This window comes from Vollenhovia emeryi, unplaced genomic scaffold (assembly GCF_000949405.1).
Source record: "Vollenhovia emeryi isolate VEMERY1.0 unplaced genomic scaffold, V.emery_V1.0 DF939278.1, whole genome shotgun sequence".
NCBI classification, from domain to species: domain Eukaryota; kingdom Metazoa; phylum Arthropoda; class Insecta; order Hymenoptera; family Formicidae; genus Vollenhovia; species Vollenhovia emeryi.
In genome coordinates, this window is record NW_011967088.1 from 114,217 (window position 1) to 131,699 (window position 17,483).

General features: G+C 37.0%; 1 protein-coding gene across 1 annotated transcript; it reads left to right on the forward strand.

Moving 5' to 3' along the window:
- The first annotated feature begins 3,022 nt into the window (after window positions 1-3,022).
- On the forward strand, window positions 3,023-12,582 carry LOC105559364 (AFG3-like protein 2). Its single transcript, XM_012007593.1, has 13 exons — window positions 3,023-3,279; window positions 4,517-4,640; window positions 4,708-5,062; window positions 6,463-6,556; window positions 6,631-6,796; window positions 6,916-7,051; window positions 7,148-7,266; window positions 8,004-8,279; window positions 8,356-8,583; window positions 8,691-8,917; window positions 9,006-9,182; window positions 11,933-12,151; window positions 12,225-12,582. The coding sequence occupies exons 1-13, from the start codon at window positions 3,193-3,195 to the stop codon at window positions 12,495-12,497; spliced, it is 2,481 nt and encodes an 826-aa protein (XP_011862983.1). The 5' UTR covers window positions 3,023-3,192; the 3' UTR covers window positions 12,498-12,582.
- Window positions 12,583-17,483: the final 4,901 nt, after the last annotated feature.

Consider the following 17,483-nt stretch of genomic DNA (forward strand, 5'->3'; position numbering starts at 1 on the left):
GCAGAAACATTTTGCGATATCTCTGAAATATTTCTAAAAGATTTTTGTAACCTTACAGAAACCTTTCTATAAGCTTTCAAGTGTAAGAATCGCGGACATTTTACTGTTCCAGAGCTGTCTCAGAGCTATTGCAGAAACATTTTGCAATATTTATGAAACGTTTCAATTTATCACATGAAATATTTCTGAAATATTTCTGAAAGGTTTTTGTGCTGTATGGGATATTTATGGATAATATAATTGTTCCATAAATCGCCTGTAAACTGCAATAACAACTACATCTGAGAAATTCGATATGTCTACTCAGACTCAAAGGTAAATACTTAGTTCAAGAAAATTAATTTATATGAGTTGTTTTTGTTTTGATTATATTAATCATTATTTGCAAATGTGGTTATTTCTTCGCCAGTATGTTAATTAATAAATTAATACAGCTGTTTTGACGTATCTGGCTTTTTATTCACGTTGTTACATTAACGACGTTTCGATCGTGAATTAAGTACGATCCTCTTCAGCTAGGTTTATAGAGAGACGAACAAGAGCCAAACATTAGCTCGACCGTTGTGACAGCAAAAAGTTGAATCTATGAAAAGCAATGTTCGTCAAAATGAAGTACAAGTAAAAAATTTTTTTTCCAATTTAAGAGCATCTATGTGGAATTGTATCGAGCACGAAATCAGGCGAAACATCCGCACCACACAATAGTTTAAACCTTTCTGTAACAATTTGTGTTGTATGGGTACAAGCAGTCGCTTAATGTAAAGCTAACAGAGTTGATAAAAAACCTGCGATAAAGAATCATCCATTGCGGAAAAATATTTAAAAAATTAGGCCCGATATCTCAAAATTTACGGAAGTTAGAGCAACCACGAACATTCAAATCCGCACATACACACACACACACATACACACATACACACATACGGACATTTTGTAAAAATGTAATTTTTGGACGTTTTAAAACTTTTTAAACATTTCCCAAAGAAAACTGGAAAAAAAATTTTCACGAAAACCTGATGGTTAAAAAGTATAGTATACGTAACACATACTATATGTATATGCTTTTTAACTATCAGAGGTAAGCTACTTGGAAAAACCGACTTTTAGTAATTTTTCAGAAACCCTTCTATTAAGTTTCAAGTGTAAGAATCGCGGACATTTTATTGTTTCATAGCTGTCTCAGAGCAATTGCAGAAACATTTTGCGATATTTCTGAAATATTTCTAAAAAATTTTTGTAACCTTACAGAAATCTTTCTATAAGCTTTCAAGTGTAAGAATCGCGGACATTTTACTGTTCCAGAGCTGTCTCAGAGCTATTGCAGAAACATTTTGCAATATTTATGAAACGTTTCAATCTATCACATGAAATATTTCTGAAATATTTCTGAAAGGTTTTTGTGCTGTATGGGTTGTACTTTATTTTGTCGAACATTGCTTTTCATCGATTCAACTTTTTGCTGTCACATAACGGTCGAGCTAATGTTTGGCTCTTGTTCGTCTCTCTATAAACCTATTAGCTGAAGAGGATCGTAATTCACGATCGAAACGTCGTTAATGTAACAACGTGAATAAAAAGCCAGATACGTCAAAACAGCTGTATTAATTTATTAATCATTATTTGTATATCATTATTTGTTAATCATTATTTGTATATCATTATTTGATTATATTAATCATTATTTATTATTATTTTATTTTTTATCATTATTTTTACGCAGACAAATGTTCCTGCAACTCTTCAGTCGACACAGTTATATGTATAACTAATATCCCACACAGCAAAACAAGTTTCAGAAAGCTTTCCGAAAGATAACTTGGAAACTAATATTGAAATGTAAAATTGAAATCATTCAGAAATATCTTTGAAACGTTTCATCAAAATCATATGTCATTGAAAGCTTTCCAAAAGATACCTTGGAAATTAATATTGAAATGTAACATTGAAATCGTTCAGAAGTAACGTTTGAAACGTTTTATCGAAATCATTTATGATCTTTCTCACTGAAATATTTCAGAAATATTACAAAACATTTCAGAGAAATATTTCGTACGTAATCTCTAAAACATATGTTATTGAAAGCTATCCAACATATAACTTGGAAATTAATAGCGAAATGTAAGATAGAAATCATTCAGAAATATTTCTGAAGCATTTCAGAAATATTTCCGAAGCATTTCAGAAATATTTCCAAAGCATTTCTGAAGTATTTCTGAAGCATTTCTGAAGTATTTCTGAAGCATTTCAGAAATATATATTTCCGACGCATTTCAAAAATATTTCCGAAGCATTTAAGAGATATTTCTGAAGCATTTCAGAAATATTTCAGAAACATTTATGATATCTCAGCTTCGCGGACATTTCATGTATCTGAAACATATGTCTGAAATATTTTTTTGAAAGGTTTCATATTTCATTGACAGCTTTTTGAGAGCTTTCTGAAATATTTCGATGCTGTGTGGGATATCTTGCAAATGACTATTAAACTAAATGACTCCTACACATATATCATAAAAAGTTACATTATTATTATAGCAAAATTATAGTACTGTAGTTTTGCAATATTTCCGGAATATAAATGCCATATTGCTGATATTGTTAATTTATGTTTCTAGAATGTTTCCGTAATGTTGCATTGCAATTTGCAACATTGATTGCAACATTGGGCTTGTTTTCTGTTCCTGCACTGGTGAACTAGTGCAGTAAGCTAGAATGAGAAAAAATATACTTGCCTTACTCCAATTTATTGCACTAGTTCACCAGTGCAGGAACAGAAAACAAGCCCATTGTTGCAATGTTGCTGCAATATTCTGTGCTGTATGGGCATTGTAACACGCGGGGTGTCGAAACGGGGAGGGATCGCGCTAATTTTCAAATTTGCAGAAACAATCGCGGGGGAGCGAACCGCGGTACAGGTCGAGGAGTGGATTCTCGCGCGCGCGGGGCGACCGGCTCGACCGGCCGTCGATGACGACAGCACCGGGGACACGTCGAGCCGGCGAGCCAATGCCGCCGTCGCTCCTCTGCGAACCGACTGGAGTACTTACTGTGCCCGCGCCTCGTCGGCGACAATTGAGATGGTCGCCTGCGGCCGGTAGTGCGTGGTCGCGCCCCGACATTCAGCGAGGGAACAAATTATAAATAACCGGGGATCCCGCATCCTCCTAGTAGACCCCCACGATTGCACCGGGTATGGCGCACCAACTGCTCTTCTCGGCCCGCAGGCTGGAGAGGCTGGTCCTGCAGTCCGCGCAGAAAGGTTATTTCGACACATTTCAGGTAGCGTAACCTAACCTATTCCTGTCCGCCGCTCGCCGCGTACTCGTGATATAACGCGTCGCGCCGGGGCAACCGACGACGACGGCGACGGCGACGACGTTCGCGCGCGAAAACGACCGCGGCGAACGTCATCGTCGCGGCTCGAGTCGCGGGACCATCACGTTGCGCAATTCCCTGCAACCGGTGCGTTCGCGTGTCACGTTGCAACGGGCTGTGACTCGTTCTCCGAATGGATATCGCATTTTCTGGAAAAAAATAAAAAGAAAAACATTCGCACCCCTGCGTTTCGCGCGTTTACATTACGACGTTGCGTAACGTAGCGCGCAATGTAACGTGTGGTTTGCGTCAGCTTCGCGACGGCTGCCTCCAGCTTTCGCGAAGAAACCGCGTGATCGAGGTGTAACGTGATTGAGTGCCTCGATTTACGCCAATCAGCGACACAGCGTGAGGCCGATGTTGCATTTGTTGTGCGACAAATCGGCACGGAGCAACGCAATAGCTTACGACAAAGACGAGAGCGTAAATGTAGATAGCGCACAAGCTTTGGCGTAAATGTAACGTCATATGTAATTGGAGATAAGTACGACTTACGCCACAGCTTGTGCGCCAATTTGCGTTTACGCTTACGTCTTTGTCATGAGCCGCTACGTTACTTCGTGCTCTGACCCTAAAGGCCTGTGTCCACAATGCTAGAACTTGGTCCAAGTTCTATTTCGAGAAATGTGTAGTCAATCAACTTGCAGCTTTTATGGAATAGCTGCAGGTTGATTGGCTACACATTTCTTGAAATTAGAACTTGGACCAAGTTCTAGCATCATGGACACAGGCCTTTACGCTAATTTATTGCACTAGTTCACTAGTGTAGCAACAAAAAAACAAGCCTAGAGTCTGTAAAATGTACACTGTCAACAGATTATCAGCAGAAACCGAGCAGATCCAGTTATATGAGCAGATTTTCTTGCATTTCTGCTGACACGCTGGTAACATATCAAATATATCCTGTGTGCAATCTGCAGTCTTTCTGTCTTCAAAATTTGTAGCGGGCATTTGACCGAAATCTGTTCCGGCAGATTTGGCCAATTGGCAAACAATGAGACAAAACGATTCGCTAGGGATTTGAATCGGGGGATGAGTGTGATTGAATGTACATGTAATTGAAGAATAGCGACGCGATGCATTTTTGCATTGCATTTCTGTCGTTGGAACAAAAGGATTAAGCTGAAGCGTATTCTTCCAGCTGAGACGCCACTTGTCGCTACTGAAAAATAGCACGACGTTGTCCGCTATCGAGCAAGTGCAGCAGAAGTGGAGATTATTTTGTAAGGAGCCACCGAAAGGATTCGAAAAGTTCTTCAAGCCAGGTTTGCTATTTTCATTTGTCTAACTTGTAATCTCACATCGAATTGTATAGAAGAAATTGCGTTGCAGGTGAAGGTAAAAGTGGTAAAAACGCTGGCAAAAATGCTGAGAAGAAGACAGAAGAAACAAATAAAAGGGCTGAGACGAAGACAGAAGAAACAAGTAAAAAGACTGAGACGAAGAAACCACCTCCGTCTTCGTCCTCCTCTTCGTCTTCCTCTACCTCGTCCGGTTCCAAGGAGTCGAGCTTTCGGTGGATATCCAAGATTTTTGGAAACAACTCGGGAGGCAACCCACTCGAAGGCGGCGATAAGGAAAAAACATTCATGATTGCGGTTACGCTTGGAGTAGGCGCTTTGATCGCGATACTACTTAGCCAAGATATGAATCTGAAAGAGATTACATGGAGGGAGTTTATATATAAGTGAGGAAAACTTTTATTCCCTACAACTATATGTTTTACATCAATAGCATTAATAGGGAATGACAAGACAATACACAGATTCCAAAGCTACAAGTTAACGTGTTAATTAACTAACCGAGTAATCTTGTGAAAGTAACCGAAAGATCCTTGATATAGTAATTGCGTCTAAAATAATTTAACGCCATTTACTTTATTTCAGTTTTATTTTCTTTGTACCATGACATACATCGAATCAGTAGTACTTTGATGATTTAAGGTATTAATAAATAATTATTTCAAAGAATTTAAAGGACTCAGAGCCGTGCCAGGGTGGCAGTGTCTAAATATTCTATTCTAAGTTTATTGCGAAAAAATATCACCTCGGCCAGGTGATATTTTTTCGCAATAAACTTAGAATAGAATATTTAGACACTGCCACCCTGTCACGGCTCTGAGTCCTTTAAATTCTTTGAAATTTGTGTTTAACACATATGAGCCATACTAATTTATTAATAAATAACTTATACGTAACTTTAATATAAACAGGGTGCTCCCGGGTTAAATGGCCAAACTTGAAAGATGTATTTAGGACCTCAAAGCAAGAAAAATTTTCCTCTGGAAATATGCTCGTAAACGTTCCGTTCAAGAGATATTGACGTCTGAAGTTATGAACTTTTAGGAATGAATAATTTCGAAATATGACTATTTCTTTGATTCCGAATTCCTTGTCTGGTAAATATGGCTTCATCTGTCCATAAAATGTTTTGCGAGAATTGTAAATCATAAGTTGTTCGATTTAAAAACCAATCGCAAAACATTCAGTACGACGGAACTTTGTTTACGAAATCGAAGGTCATTGATAGGCTTTTATTTGCATGGTAAACAAAGCGTCGTGTCATCGTACTTAGTTCGTTGAATGCTTTCGTCGAATAAACTGGTATGAAGTGCCTGTTAATGATCTTCAATCATTAAAACGGAGGATAGTGCAGGCGTGTAACGAAATTACAGACGCACAATGTCAGTCAGCCACTCGTTCTGTCATCGATAGGTGCAATGCATGTCTCCAAGCTGGAGGCCATCATTTTAAACAAAACGTTTAATAATGAAATTTTTATTATTAAAAAGCAATAAAGAGGATAAATCTAAATTATTTCGAAATTATTCATTCCTAACAGTTCATAACTTCAGAAGTCAATATCTCGTGAACGGAACGTTTACGAGCATATTTCCAGAGGGAAATTTTTCTTTCTTTGAGGTCCTAAATACATCTTTCAAATTTGGCCATTTAATCCGGGAGCACCCTGTATATGGTATATTAATCTTTCATCTCTTGTCCTATAATATCTGTTTATATTTCTATCTATAAATCAGAAATAATTGATATTTATGATCATAAAATATATATACATTTGATTTTTCAGCTATTTAAATAAAGGTCTTGTCGAAAAGTTAGAGGTAATAAATAAGAAATGGGTGCGTATAAAGCTGTTACCCGGCTACACTGTCGATGGCTCGGTAAGTCCTTAATTATGAGATTTGCTGCCTTCTGAATTCCACGCTGGAACTTTTCTTGTTAATATCTCTTACAGGATACGTTATGGTTTAATATTGGAAGTACCGATACTTTTGAAAGAAATTTAGAAAACGCACAAATAGAATTAAACATGGGACCAGAAAATTATATTCCTGTGGTCTACAAAAATGAAATAGAGGGTTCAAATCTTCTGTCGTACTTGCCGCAGATTATTATGTGGGGTAAGCAGTTAATGTTAATCATTATTTGTTATTAATCTTGTAAATTGTTAGAGCAAGGCACTCTCATTATTTATACATATGTATGTACTGTGGCGGTTATTAAAAGTATCCTGTTTTAGGATTTCTCATTTTCTTAATACGAAGATCTGCGGAAGCGATGTCTGGTAAAGGAGGTAAAAGAGGCGGACTTTTTGGTAAAGTAATGGAATCAACTGCAAAACTAATAAACTCGAAAGACATAGGCGTACAATTTAAGTAAGTGGTACATATATGTATTTCGTTACGCGTATACATTCATATATTTAACCTGCGTGCAGGTTTGTTAGTAAATCTTATATTGCTTGATACTAGAGATGTAGCTGGATGTGAAGAAGCTAAAATCGAAATTATGGAGTTTGTCAATTTTCTAAAAAATCCGCAACAATACATAGATCTTGGAGCTAAGATTCCAAAGGGCGCCATGTTAACAGGTAATTAACCCTTTGAAGCATACATATACTTTTCCTTTCAGCCGATTTTTCTGAAACTTAATACTTCAGAGTTTTGTTTTCATCGCTGATTACGATTTTGGTGTTCGAATTACAAAATTTAAATGCAGATTTTCAGGCGCCACGTTGGATCCGCCATTATAAATTTTGTAAATCTGACCTCGTGTGTGATCAGCAATTTAAAAACTTCCGAGGTACCGAGTTTCAGATAAATCGATTGCATTTTTTGCAATTTCGACTCTTTAAATTAGATCGGCTATCTTGAATTTCCAAATTTTCCAATTTTGACTTCAGATAAAAGAAATCAGCGATCTTGATAACTCCCAGATACCTAGTTTCGGAATGTCGTTTATAGGAATAATTTTTTGACTACAGAATATCTTGTAGAAAATAATTTTTTTTAATTAAAATTTTGAGCTGCTATATTGAATTAATCATCGATAATTTTAGAATTTTGACTTCAGATTCAGAATTAGTAAACCCAAAAACCGAAATACGAAGTAGTAAAGACATCAGAGTGAAAGAAGTGTTGGACTTTTTAATTTCGGGAGGTATAACATATACGTATGTTACACCGTGCTTTTCAAAGGGTTAAAGTTTATATCAAATGTGTAAAGTTATATAAAATGTGTAATATTTAGTAGATAGTGAACTGCACTTTTTCATATAATTCTGTTCAAAACGTATCATTTAAAGTGCCATATGTTTTCTTCTTGCAGGGCCCCCTGGCACTGGTAAAACTTTATTAGCTAAAGCTACAGCTGGTGAAGCAAATGTACCTTTTATTACAGTATCAGGTTCAGAATTTCTGGAGATGTTTGTCGGTGTTGGTCCTTCGAGGGTGCGCGACATGTTCTCTATGGCGCGAAAACATGCACCGTGTATATTGTTTATCGATGAAATCGATGCGGTTGGACGAAAGAGAGGAGGTCGGAATTTTGGGGGACATTCTGAGCAAGAAAATACATTGAATCAGCTCTTGGTAGAGATGGATGGTACGTCGTAGTTTTAAATATGAAAGCGCCAAAGGTTGTCGAATTGTTTCTAACATTTTACTCAATTTTCTTTAAGGATTTAACACGACGACTAATGTGGTTGTATTGGCAGCTACTAACAGGATAGATATTTTAGACAAAGCGTTATTAAGACCTGGGAGATTCGATAGACAAATATATGTTCCTGCTCCGGATATCAAAGGACGAGCGTCTATTTTCAAAGTGCATTTAGCTCCTTTGAAAACGAACTTGGATAAGGCCGAGTTAGCGAGAAAAATGGCTGCCTTGACCCCTGGATTTACAGGTAATTGGACATTTTTGCAGAAATAATAAGGACAAGTGACAAAGTGTGTTGTACATTCAATGAAAATGCGATGAAGTCTATCACAACATCATATGAAAATTTTTTAGGGGCTGATATTGCAAATGTTTGCAATGAAGCAGCTCTGATTGCGGCGAGAGACTTGAATGATAATATTAAGTTTAAAAACTTCGAGCAAGCTATCGAGAGAGTAATTGCTGGGTTGGAGAAGAAAACCCAAGTATTACAACCGGAAGAGAAGAAGACGGTTGCGTATCATGAAGCTGGTCACGCTATAACTGGCTGGTTCTTAGAACATGCGGATCCACTTCTGAAGGTTGCCACATTTTGTCTACGTTTCACGACGAACGTTACAATGTTTTTAGTATTGGTATTAGTCAAGCTTTTGTATCAATCTCCATTAGGTGTCCATTATTCCACGAGGCAAAGGATTAGGATACGCTCAGTATTTGCCACGTGAGATGTTCCTTTACACGAAGGAACAGTTGTTCGATAGGATGTGTGTGCTGATCGGCGGACGAGCGTCGGAAGAAATCTTTTTCGGTCGCATAACTACAGGCGCTCATGATGACTTGCAGAAGGTATCGTCATGATTAACTGTAAAAGCAATAAGACAATGATGTCATACATGTACAGTACCGGCCAAAATTATATCACCTTTCGATTTCTTTAGCTGGTACTGTATACTACTTGGAAAAAGGTGAACACAGCCCTTAAAAGCAGTGTTATATTAAAAAGGAATAAATTAAATTGTCACAGTTTTAATGAAATGATTATCTTTGCAAAGTTAGAAAAACATGGTTTGCATCAAAAACCGACGAACTACAGCTTGCAAGTAACGAAAGGACTGGAATTCCTCGATTTTATTACTTTCAGCGTCTCATTTCGAATCTCTTCATGTATACAGGGTGTAACTAAAAAAACATATGGAACACACCATCAGATATAGCACAGGAATCCAAATCGGAAAGTCCTTGGCCATTTTTTGATCTGAGCTTTCCTTTCGTTGTTATACGGCGTTAAAGTTAGCTAATCAGCGCCTGTCGACAGCGGGAAAGCAGGGACGTAGCGAGACGGAATACGCTGCGGAAGCAGAACGACGGTGAACAGCGGAGCGGTTCAAGTTTTTTGATAGCGTACAATGAAAATAGTTAATCGATTAATTTCATCCATTATTCGTTTCTATTGATCAATTTCTTTTATTTCCTTCTCATGCTTTTGTAAACTTTTTAAGATTCCATATCGTTGGTGACTAATTTCAATACACAATGAAATATTATCAAGTAATCGGAGATCAAGTTAAAAAATGCTAAGTTTTAAGTTCGGAAACTGTTAAGTTCATATTAATAATATGAGGATTACAAAACAGGCATTAAATTATCCGTAAATTAATTATCCATAAATTAATCTCGCCGAAAATATAACTGAATGTTACATTTTCAGCGAGATTAATTTACGGGTAATTTATGGTATTTGAGGATTACAAAACAGTTTCCGAACTTAAAACTTACTATTTTTTAACTTGACCTTCGATTACTAATGATATTTTATTGTGTATTAAAATCAGTCACCAACGATATGGAAACTTAAAAAGTTTACAAAAGCACGAAAAGGAAATAAAAGAAATTGATCAATAGAAACGAATGATGGATGAAATTAATCAATTAACTATTTTCATTGTACGCTATCAAAAAACTTGAACCGCTCCGCTGTTCACCGTCGTTCTGCTTCCGCAGCGTATTCCGTCTCCCTACGTCCCTGCTTTCCCGCTGTAGACAGGCGCTGATTAGCTAACTTTAACACCGTATAACAACGAAAGGAAAGCTCAGATCAAAAATTGGCCAAGGACTTTTTTATTTGGATTTCTGTGCTACATCTGATGGCGTGTTCCATATATGTTTTTTTAGTTACACTCTGTATATTTCTACATATTTTTCATGCTATATGTTTTCACTGTGCTCTCTATAGTCTCCTCCGGGTATAAATTGTACTATTAACACAAACCTATGTTATTTTGGTTCAGCTGGAACTCATTAAATTTTTTGGTAGTGATGCTTCATGTTTCTGAAATAATTTAAATTAAAAGTCACTACCGTTCAATTATGAGAAAGAAAAATTGTAAATTGTCAGTAGAAAGACTTGTATATTGTACAAGTATTCGTGGTCAGAAGGTTAATTTTGGAAACTTATTAACCCTTAAACTACACACTATCTATCATATTTGAATCATACGCTACACATGGGGTCAATCTGACCCCCGCTAGTTTAAATAATTGCTGCAATGATACTATTCATTTTTTGATGTTGTAAAAAAATAGACATGTTATATTAACATTAACAAGTAGGATAAACTTGGTCCGAGCCATAAATAATGATTGCAATAATTGAAAACATTTTTAATGTAGAAAGAAGCTCAGAAAATGCCGTTTTTTTACTTAAAATTCAATAACTTTTTCATTTTTAATATTTTAACCTAATTTAACTGGATACTCTTGAAACAATGTTCTTTAAGATAAAAATAATTGCAATAGTGCACATTCTAAAAAGGTATTTACTTTGACAACCAAAGGTGTGATATTTCGGAAAAATGAAGGCACATTTTTACTGGTCATTACAATAAAAATTAATTATATTATTCGTCTTTTGCGGGTAAAAAGTTTTTTTTTACAAAATATATGGTAAATAAAGGTTGAATACATTATTTCAATACAGCATCTGGTGTATGCTCCGAGTTCTCAAATTATACGCCATCTAAAAGTATTATAATTTATTTTATAACTAATTTAAAAAATCACACGGTACTTGAATTAATACTTACATTTTTCTAGTTGAAATGCAGTAAAATTGAACAAAAAAAATATGAAAAAATTCCTCCCAATACTCGTACACTACACAGGGGGTCAGATTGACTCCAGCGTTTTGAAGCGTCTACTTTGAACGGCTGTCACTAGCACCTTGGGACCCACAACTAATGTGTAGTCTTAAAAAGGAAGACTTCAACTAACAACAAATGGCGCCATAAGTCCCAACTTCACATTTTATATAGGAGATATTTAAACACAAGCTTTTGTTGGGGTCTCCTAGACCCCGGGTGTAGTTTAAGGGTTAATTGTCTAATTACTCGTAATTTATAATTCAGACGAAAATACAGGGTATCCTTTTGTCATGCAGTGTATGTATGACGACAATTCTCAGAATCGAACTCGGATCTTTCACTTGACAAGTGATTTTTTGACACTGAGCCATTCAGTACCACAACATTTTGGCTATCTTATAATATATTTAATTATTATTATTTTTTTACTGAATATTTCCCATTACTTTTTGTAAGCTCACGCAATATGCGTATGGACAAATTACACAATACGGCATGAGCGAGAAGATTGGAAACGTTAGTTTTCAAATGCCGAGTTCAGGAGAAATGGTCTTCGATAAGCCGTACTCGGAACACACAGCGCAGCTTGTCGACAATGAGGTGCGAGAGTTGATCGATAGGGCGCATAAGCGAACACTAGCTCTTTTAAAAGAACACAAAGAAGATGTAATCAAGGTAGCGATGATTTGATCGTCTATTCAAACGGCCCCGTCACAACGAGAATCGAAATAATTTCGCTTGATTTCAGATCGCCGAGCGATTATTGAAACAGGAGGTTCTAAGTAGGGACGACATGATTGAATTACTTGGGCCTCGGCCTTTCCGTGAAAAGTCTACCTACGAGGAGTTTGTCGAGGGTACGGGCTCCTTCGAAGAGGATACCACATTACCCGAAGGTTTGAAGGAGTGGAACGTGCAAAAGGGGGAATCGTCCAAGGACGGCGACAAGAAGGGCACGGCACCGGAAGCGCAGTCTCCCAAAGCGGCCTTCAGCGACGAACAGCCACAGCAACGACTGTAATTGTAATATTTTAGTCATCTCACAAATGCTTTGTATTATAGTTCGAAATACACAATTATAATAAATTTACGGTTGTTCAACAGTATATCTTCAACTGCATCGGCTGTCGTAATCACTAAAGTTGTCATACTTGGCGTGTGTCAGTCGTGGCGTGTTTTCATGTAATTCAAATTGTACTCCAATTTTTCTCATCTCAGATCCATTTTTATCTTCGTCAACTGGGAATATTTTGTACAAAATAACATGCTCGCGAAGCTTAGGAATTTTAAGATTTTCTCCCTTGTGTTACTTTAAGGGGTTATACCTAGTCAGAAATTTCAAAAAATCGATTTTTGGGTTTTTACATTTTCTGTAAATATTGGAGAATATTCTCTAAAAATTTTAAGTTAATCCGATTGAAATTGACGGAGTTACAGGCGTTCAAAGTACGCTCCGCTCGACCATTAGGAGCAGGTATAATACGACAGTTGCGCGCGGGATGAAGGCCGTTCCTTTCTATCTGCTTTTGTGAGTCATATATTATGTACCGTGACACCGTGATACCGTGACAAGATATATTTGTATTAGTAAATACAAAAAGTTTTCGGCTCCAAGGGGAACGAAGTCCAGAGACCGTTACAGCAGTTGACATCGAGCTGTGCAGTTGACGTTCGCTGTATATTTCGATTTCTAAGTCATTATGGATTTACATAAAGGTTCCAGAGAGTTACAAAAGACGCATAATGTTCGGAAATGAAGACAAAAAGGAAACAATCCTTTAATCCGGAACAGAGTCTTGGTGCGCGTGGCAGTGCGCTTCCGAGAGCGGCAACCTTACCTCTTATAAACATGATTACAAGGCTCTATCTGAAGATGTTTTGAATGCTATTAAACCAATATACCAGGACCTTAGCAAGCAGGAATTATTAGAAAGATGCGTTGGTGGTTTTCATCAAAATAACAATGAGAGTTATAATTAACTCATTTGGAAAATCAGTTCAAAAATTATACCAAGTGGACTAAAAATTGTAGAACTCGCTGCATACATCTCTGCGAGCGTCTTTAACGAAGGTTCCGAGGCATTATTACAAATGTTCGAGACCATGAGGGTACACAGTGGCCCAAACGCCCACCAATATGCGGCGATAGGAAGATGCAGCCAGCATTGAGACGGCCGACCGCCGCGTGCGACAGGCCACCCGGGAAGGAAGAATGCTGAGACGGCAGCATCAACTAGATGTTTTGGGAGACTACAACCTCTTTGGAAAATACACAATATCAGCCTGGAATAGATGACTTTATGTAAGTTAAAAAATGAACGTCTTATTTAAGTGCACACCTGTCTTGAAACTTTAAACGCGTTTTTCTCGAAACCGTATTTTCAACATCGGTGACCAAGATATCTCGAAAACTACTGCATCGATTTATTTCCAATTAGGCACGTTTCTTTTAGATATAATAAACTAGTGCTTGAACGAAGGAATTTTTTTCGATGCATAGTTTTTATTTTCTTGAAAAACGAGCGATATTTTCATCGAAAATCGAAACTTTAACTTTGAACGTCTGCCATTTTGTCCCAAATCAATATTTCGAAAAACTGTTCGTTCACGTACTAGATACTTTAATATATTAAATAAATCTTTTTGAATTTTTTATTTCAGATGATCCAGATTCGAGCAGCAGTGGTCACCGCAAAACTATTTTTTTAAAAGAGCCTTCAGGAGGATGGCCGTATCTTATATAATTATTAATTTTTTTTTTTTTAAATTATGTTACATTCATAAGAATATATCCTCTCGCATAGTCCAACCCAATTTTAAACAAGTCTTATAGTTAATGCAAAAAAATTCCCAAAAATCACCTATTTTTCGGCTTCCTGACTAGGTATGACCCCTTAATAAAACTGTGGATACTTGGTTAATTTTTAGGTAATTATTTTAAAAAAAGCTTTCATTTGACATATTACTTTTTTCGTATCCTTTTGGACTAAAAATGGACGAGATACTTGAAAGAATGATGTTTACGAGCTCAATATTTACTCAATCTTTAGTTTCGCCTATTTATCAGTTTTCACATTTCCCCGAAGAGGTAACCTCGGAAATTACAGAGATATACAGGATAAAATAACTAGTCTAACATGCATGGTCCATTATTTAAGGTTTAGTACTTTAGTTTATTGATAAGAAACATGTCAGTAACACGATCGGCTTTTGCATTACATTACTGGGTACGAATTAATTTATGTGACGTGTGCTGTTTATCGCACACCGCTGTAAATATTATGTAAAATTGCTTTCGTCGACGTCGCGGCGACAGGGTGCCGCGGCTTGCGCTACGAAAAATTTGTAAAAGGTATCCGCCGCTATTCTTATTCGTGGTTCACACGTATGTTGGTCGTGAACGTGTTTGTCGTCGCCCATAAAACACTTTATCCCGCACTCCCGAGCGAGCCATTTTCTCGCATTCTCCCGCGTCAAGCTCAATTCAGCACCTAATGCGCGAAAAATCGAATGTCTGACGATCAGTTCAAGAGTTTTAACGATGTTTAATCGTCACTAACAACGCCCACGCATACAAACATACAAACGCACACGCGCGCACGCACGCACACACACACACACGCACACACACACACACACAGGCGTTGGTACATAATACCCGTAATATCCCAAATAACGAAGAAACATCTAAAGTACTCCGAGAAAGATCGGAGCATCTTTTTTAGACATTTTTGCCGTTTGAGATACGATCGTGTACGATTGTTTTTCTTCAAACAAATCAAATTCATCTCAATATGACGCTGAAATCGATTTTGCTCGTAACGGGTGCTGAATCCGTGGGAAAAAAATGCTCGGAGATGTTGAATACAGTGTCTTTCTTCGAAGGAATAATTGTTCTGTGCTAATTCTATTTATAGGTATCGGCGGTGTAGGTGGTACAGATGCGCGCAACGACATGACGTTATAAATGACTAACAAAGTTTGGTTTGACATTAAAAGGTACGCGCGACGTGTACAATATTTCTAGTTGAAGTTTGGTGTTACATTGTTCCAAAATTGGCAAATTCACCTTTCATCACCATATTGTTCCTCGCGTGCGTGCATCCCTTTGCGGTAGTCCGCCAAGTTTGTCGGTTTTTTTGGAGAAAAAGTTACACGTACCGAATGGCAATATCATTTTTTTTACTACAACGGAGTATTATCTCACTGGTTTTGCATCTAATTGTTGAATTTCTCGGCTCTCAATGACTAGCGATTGCCATAAATAACGTATTGACTGATTTCATATGTTTCCGCGTATATTTCACCGTTGAACGTTGTCTCTCGGGAACACAAAGATTTATGGAATAATTTGAAAGATCGATATTATTCCCATGTTATTTCCTCTGATCGAAAACAGTTGTTTCATCATCTGCTAAACTTCGGCCATTTGTTGCAGCGTGTTTTATTGGAAGAACACTTCGTCTATGCGACACTTATTTAGATGCTGCAGACGACGCTTCTTATTGCGATGCGCTTGCAAACATATCTTACGCACGTCCTCGTAGTTTTGTTCTTTTTTTCCTTTATGCAAAGTTTAAGAGCGGCGACGGCTGTCAAAGAAGTTGATGCTCGTGTTATCAAAAGTAAGCCTCGATCGCGATATCCGTGTCGAATCGCGCGCCAACAGATCGCTGTGTATACTCTCTAAAAATTCTATAAACTTGTAAATTCGAAAGGAGGGAGTTCCCTCTGCAAATTCACTTTTATCTACCACTACGAATTTATACGGTCACAAGTTTCCGACAGTCGCAATAAATTTCTCGTATTTTCCTCATTTAAAAGCCCGGCATAGGCAGATCGGAGTAAACAACTTTCCGCCGCTGCAACCTCGTTTTCTGATCTCATTTGCGTCTCCGCGATAACGCTGTTACAAATAAAAGTTGCGGTGTACCATGGTGGCCAATAATTGTTGAGAATTATTCATCCAGGAAAATAACTTAGGAAATGACGAAGAAGTGTATGGTATTTTTGTTTCATTCGTTTCACTCTCAGTCTCGTCCGACAATTTCTATTATGTAATGTGTGGAGATAAGAGTGAATGCCATAAATCGTTAACCCACGAGCGATACAAGCTGCACTGCGACGTGGATTATCATATTCGGGTATAAATCGATGAACACTCTTCTCCTTTCTTTCCCCCCGAATCTTTTTCCTTCGGCATGTATAAATTTGGCACCTGTACAAGACCCATACAGCACACAAATGTTGAATCAACATCTCAAAAACGTTCCATTACAATATTGTTATATTGCAGCAATGTTACGAAATGTAGATTCAACGTTGAAAAATATTGCAAGAACGTCTAATGTCCGCTAAATTGTAATGTTTTGTAAACGTTACAACTCAACATTCAGAAAACATTGTTAAAATATATTGAGTTAACATTGCTCGCGTTTAGCAAAACATTTTTTTACAACTATTGGAAGTTTTCTGTGCTGAAATTGGATTATTTCTCTAAAAGTAACACTGTCATCGAAACAAATTTGATGAAATTCGTGATTTCTTTGAAAAGGACCATACAAGTTTTATGTGCACTTGTAGGTAATGTCAAGATTTATTAACTTGTCAACCTTACTAATTAACTAAACACAACATGTCATAAGAACATTTCTGGAATAATGGAACATTTCACGCTTATTTGAATATTCTTAAATATTCTGTAAATATTCCGGAATATTTAGAAATATTCTTGGGATGTTAATTTTGAATTTTAGGAACATTTCATAAATATCCCAGCATTATTTAGCGATAACTGGGTACTATACGTTTTCTTCGATATGCAGACATTTTCTAAAAAACAAATGGACACATAATAGCAATGATTCGCAATTGAGTATTAAAAAATAATAATTTGTTCGCTATTGTTTTAACGTTGCAGCAACATAAAGAATCAATGTACAAAAATTAACTTAGATTCAACGTTGAAAACATATGTGTACTTCAACATTCAACATTGCAACATTTT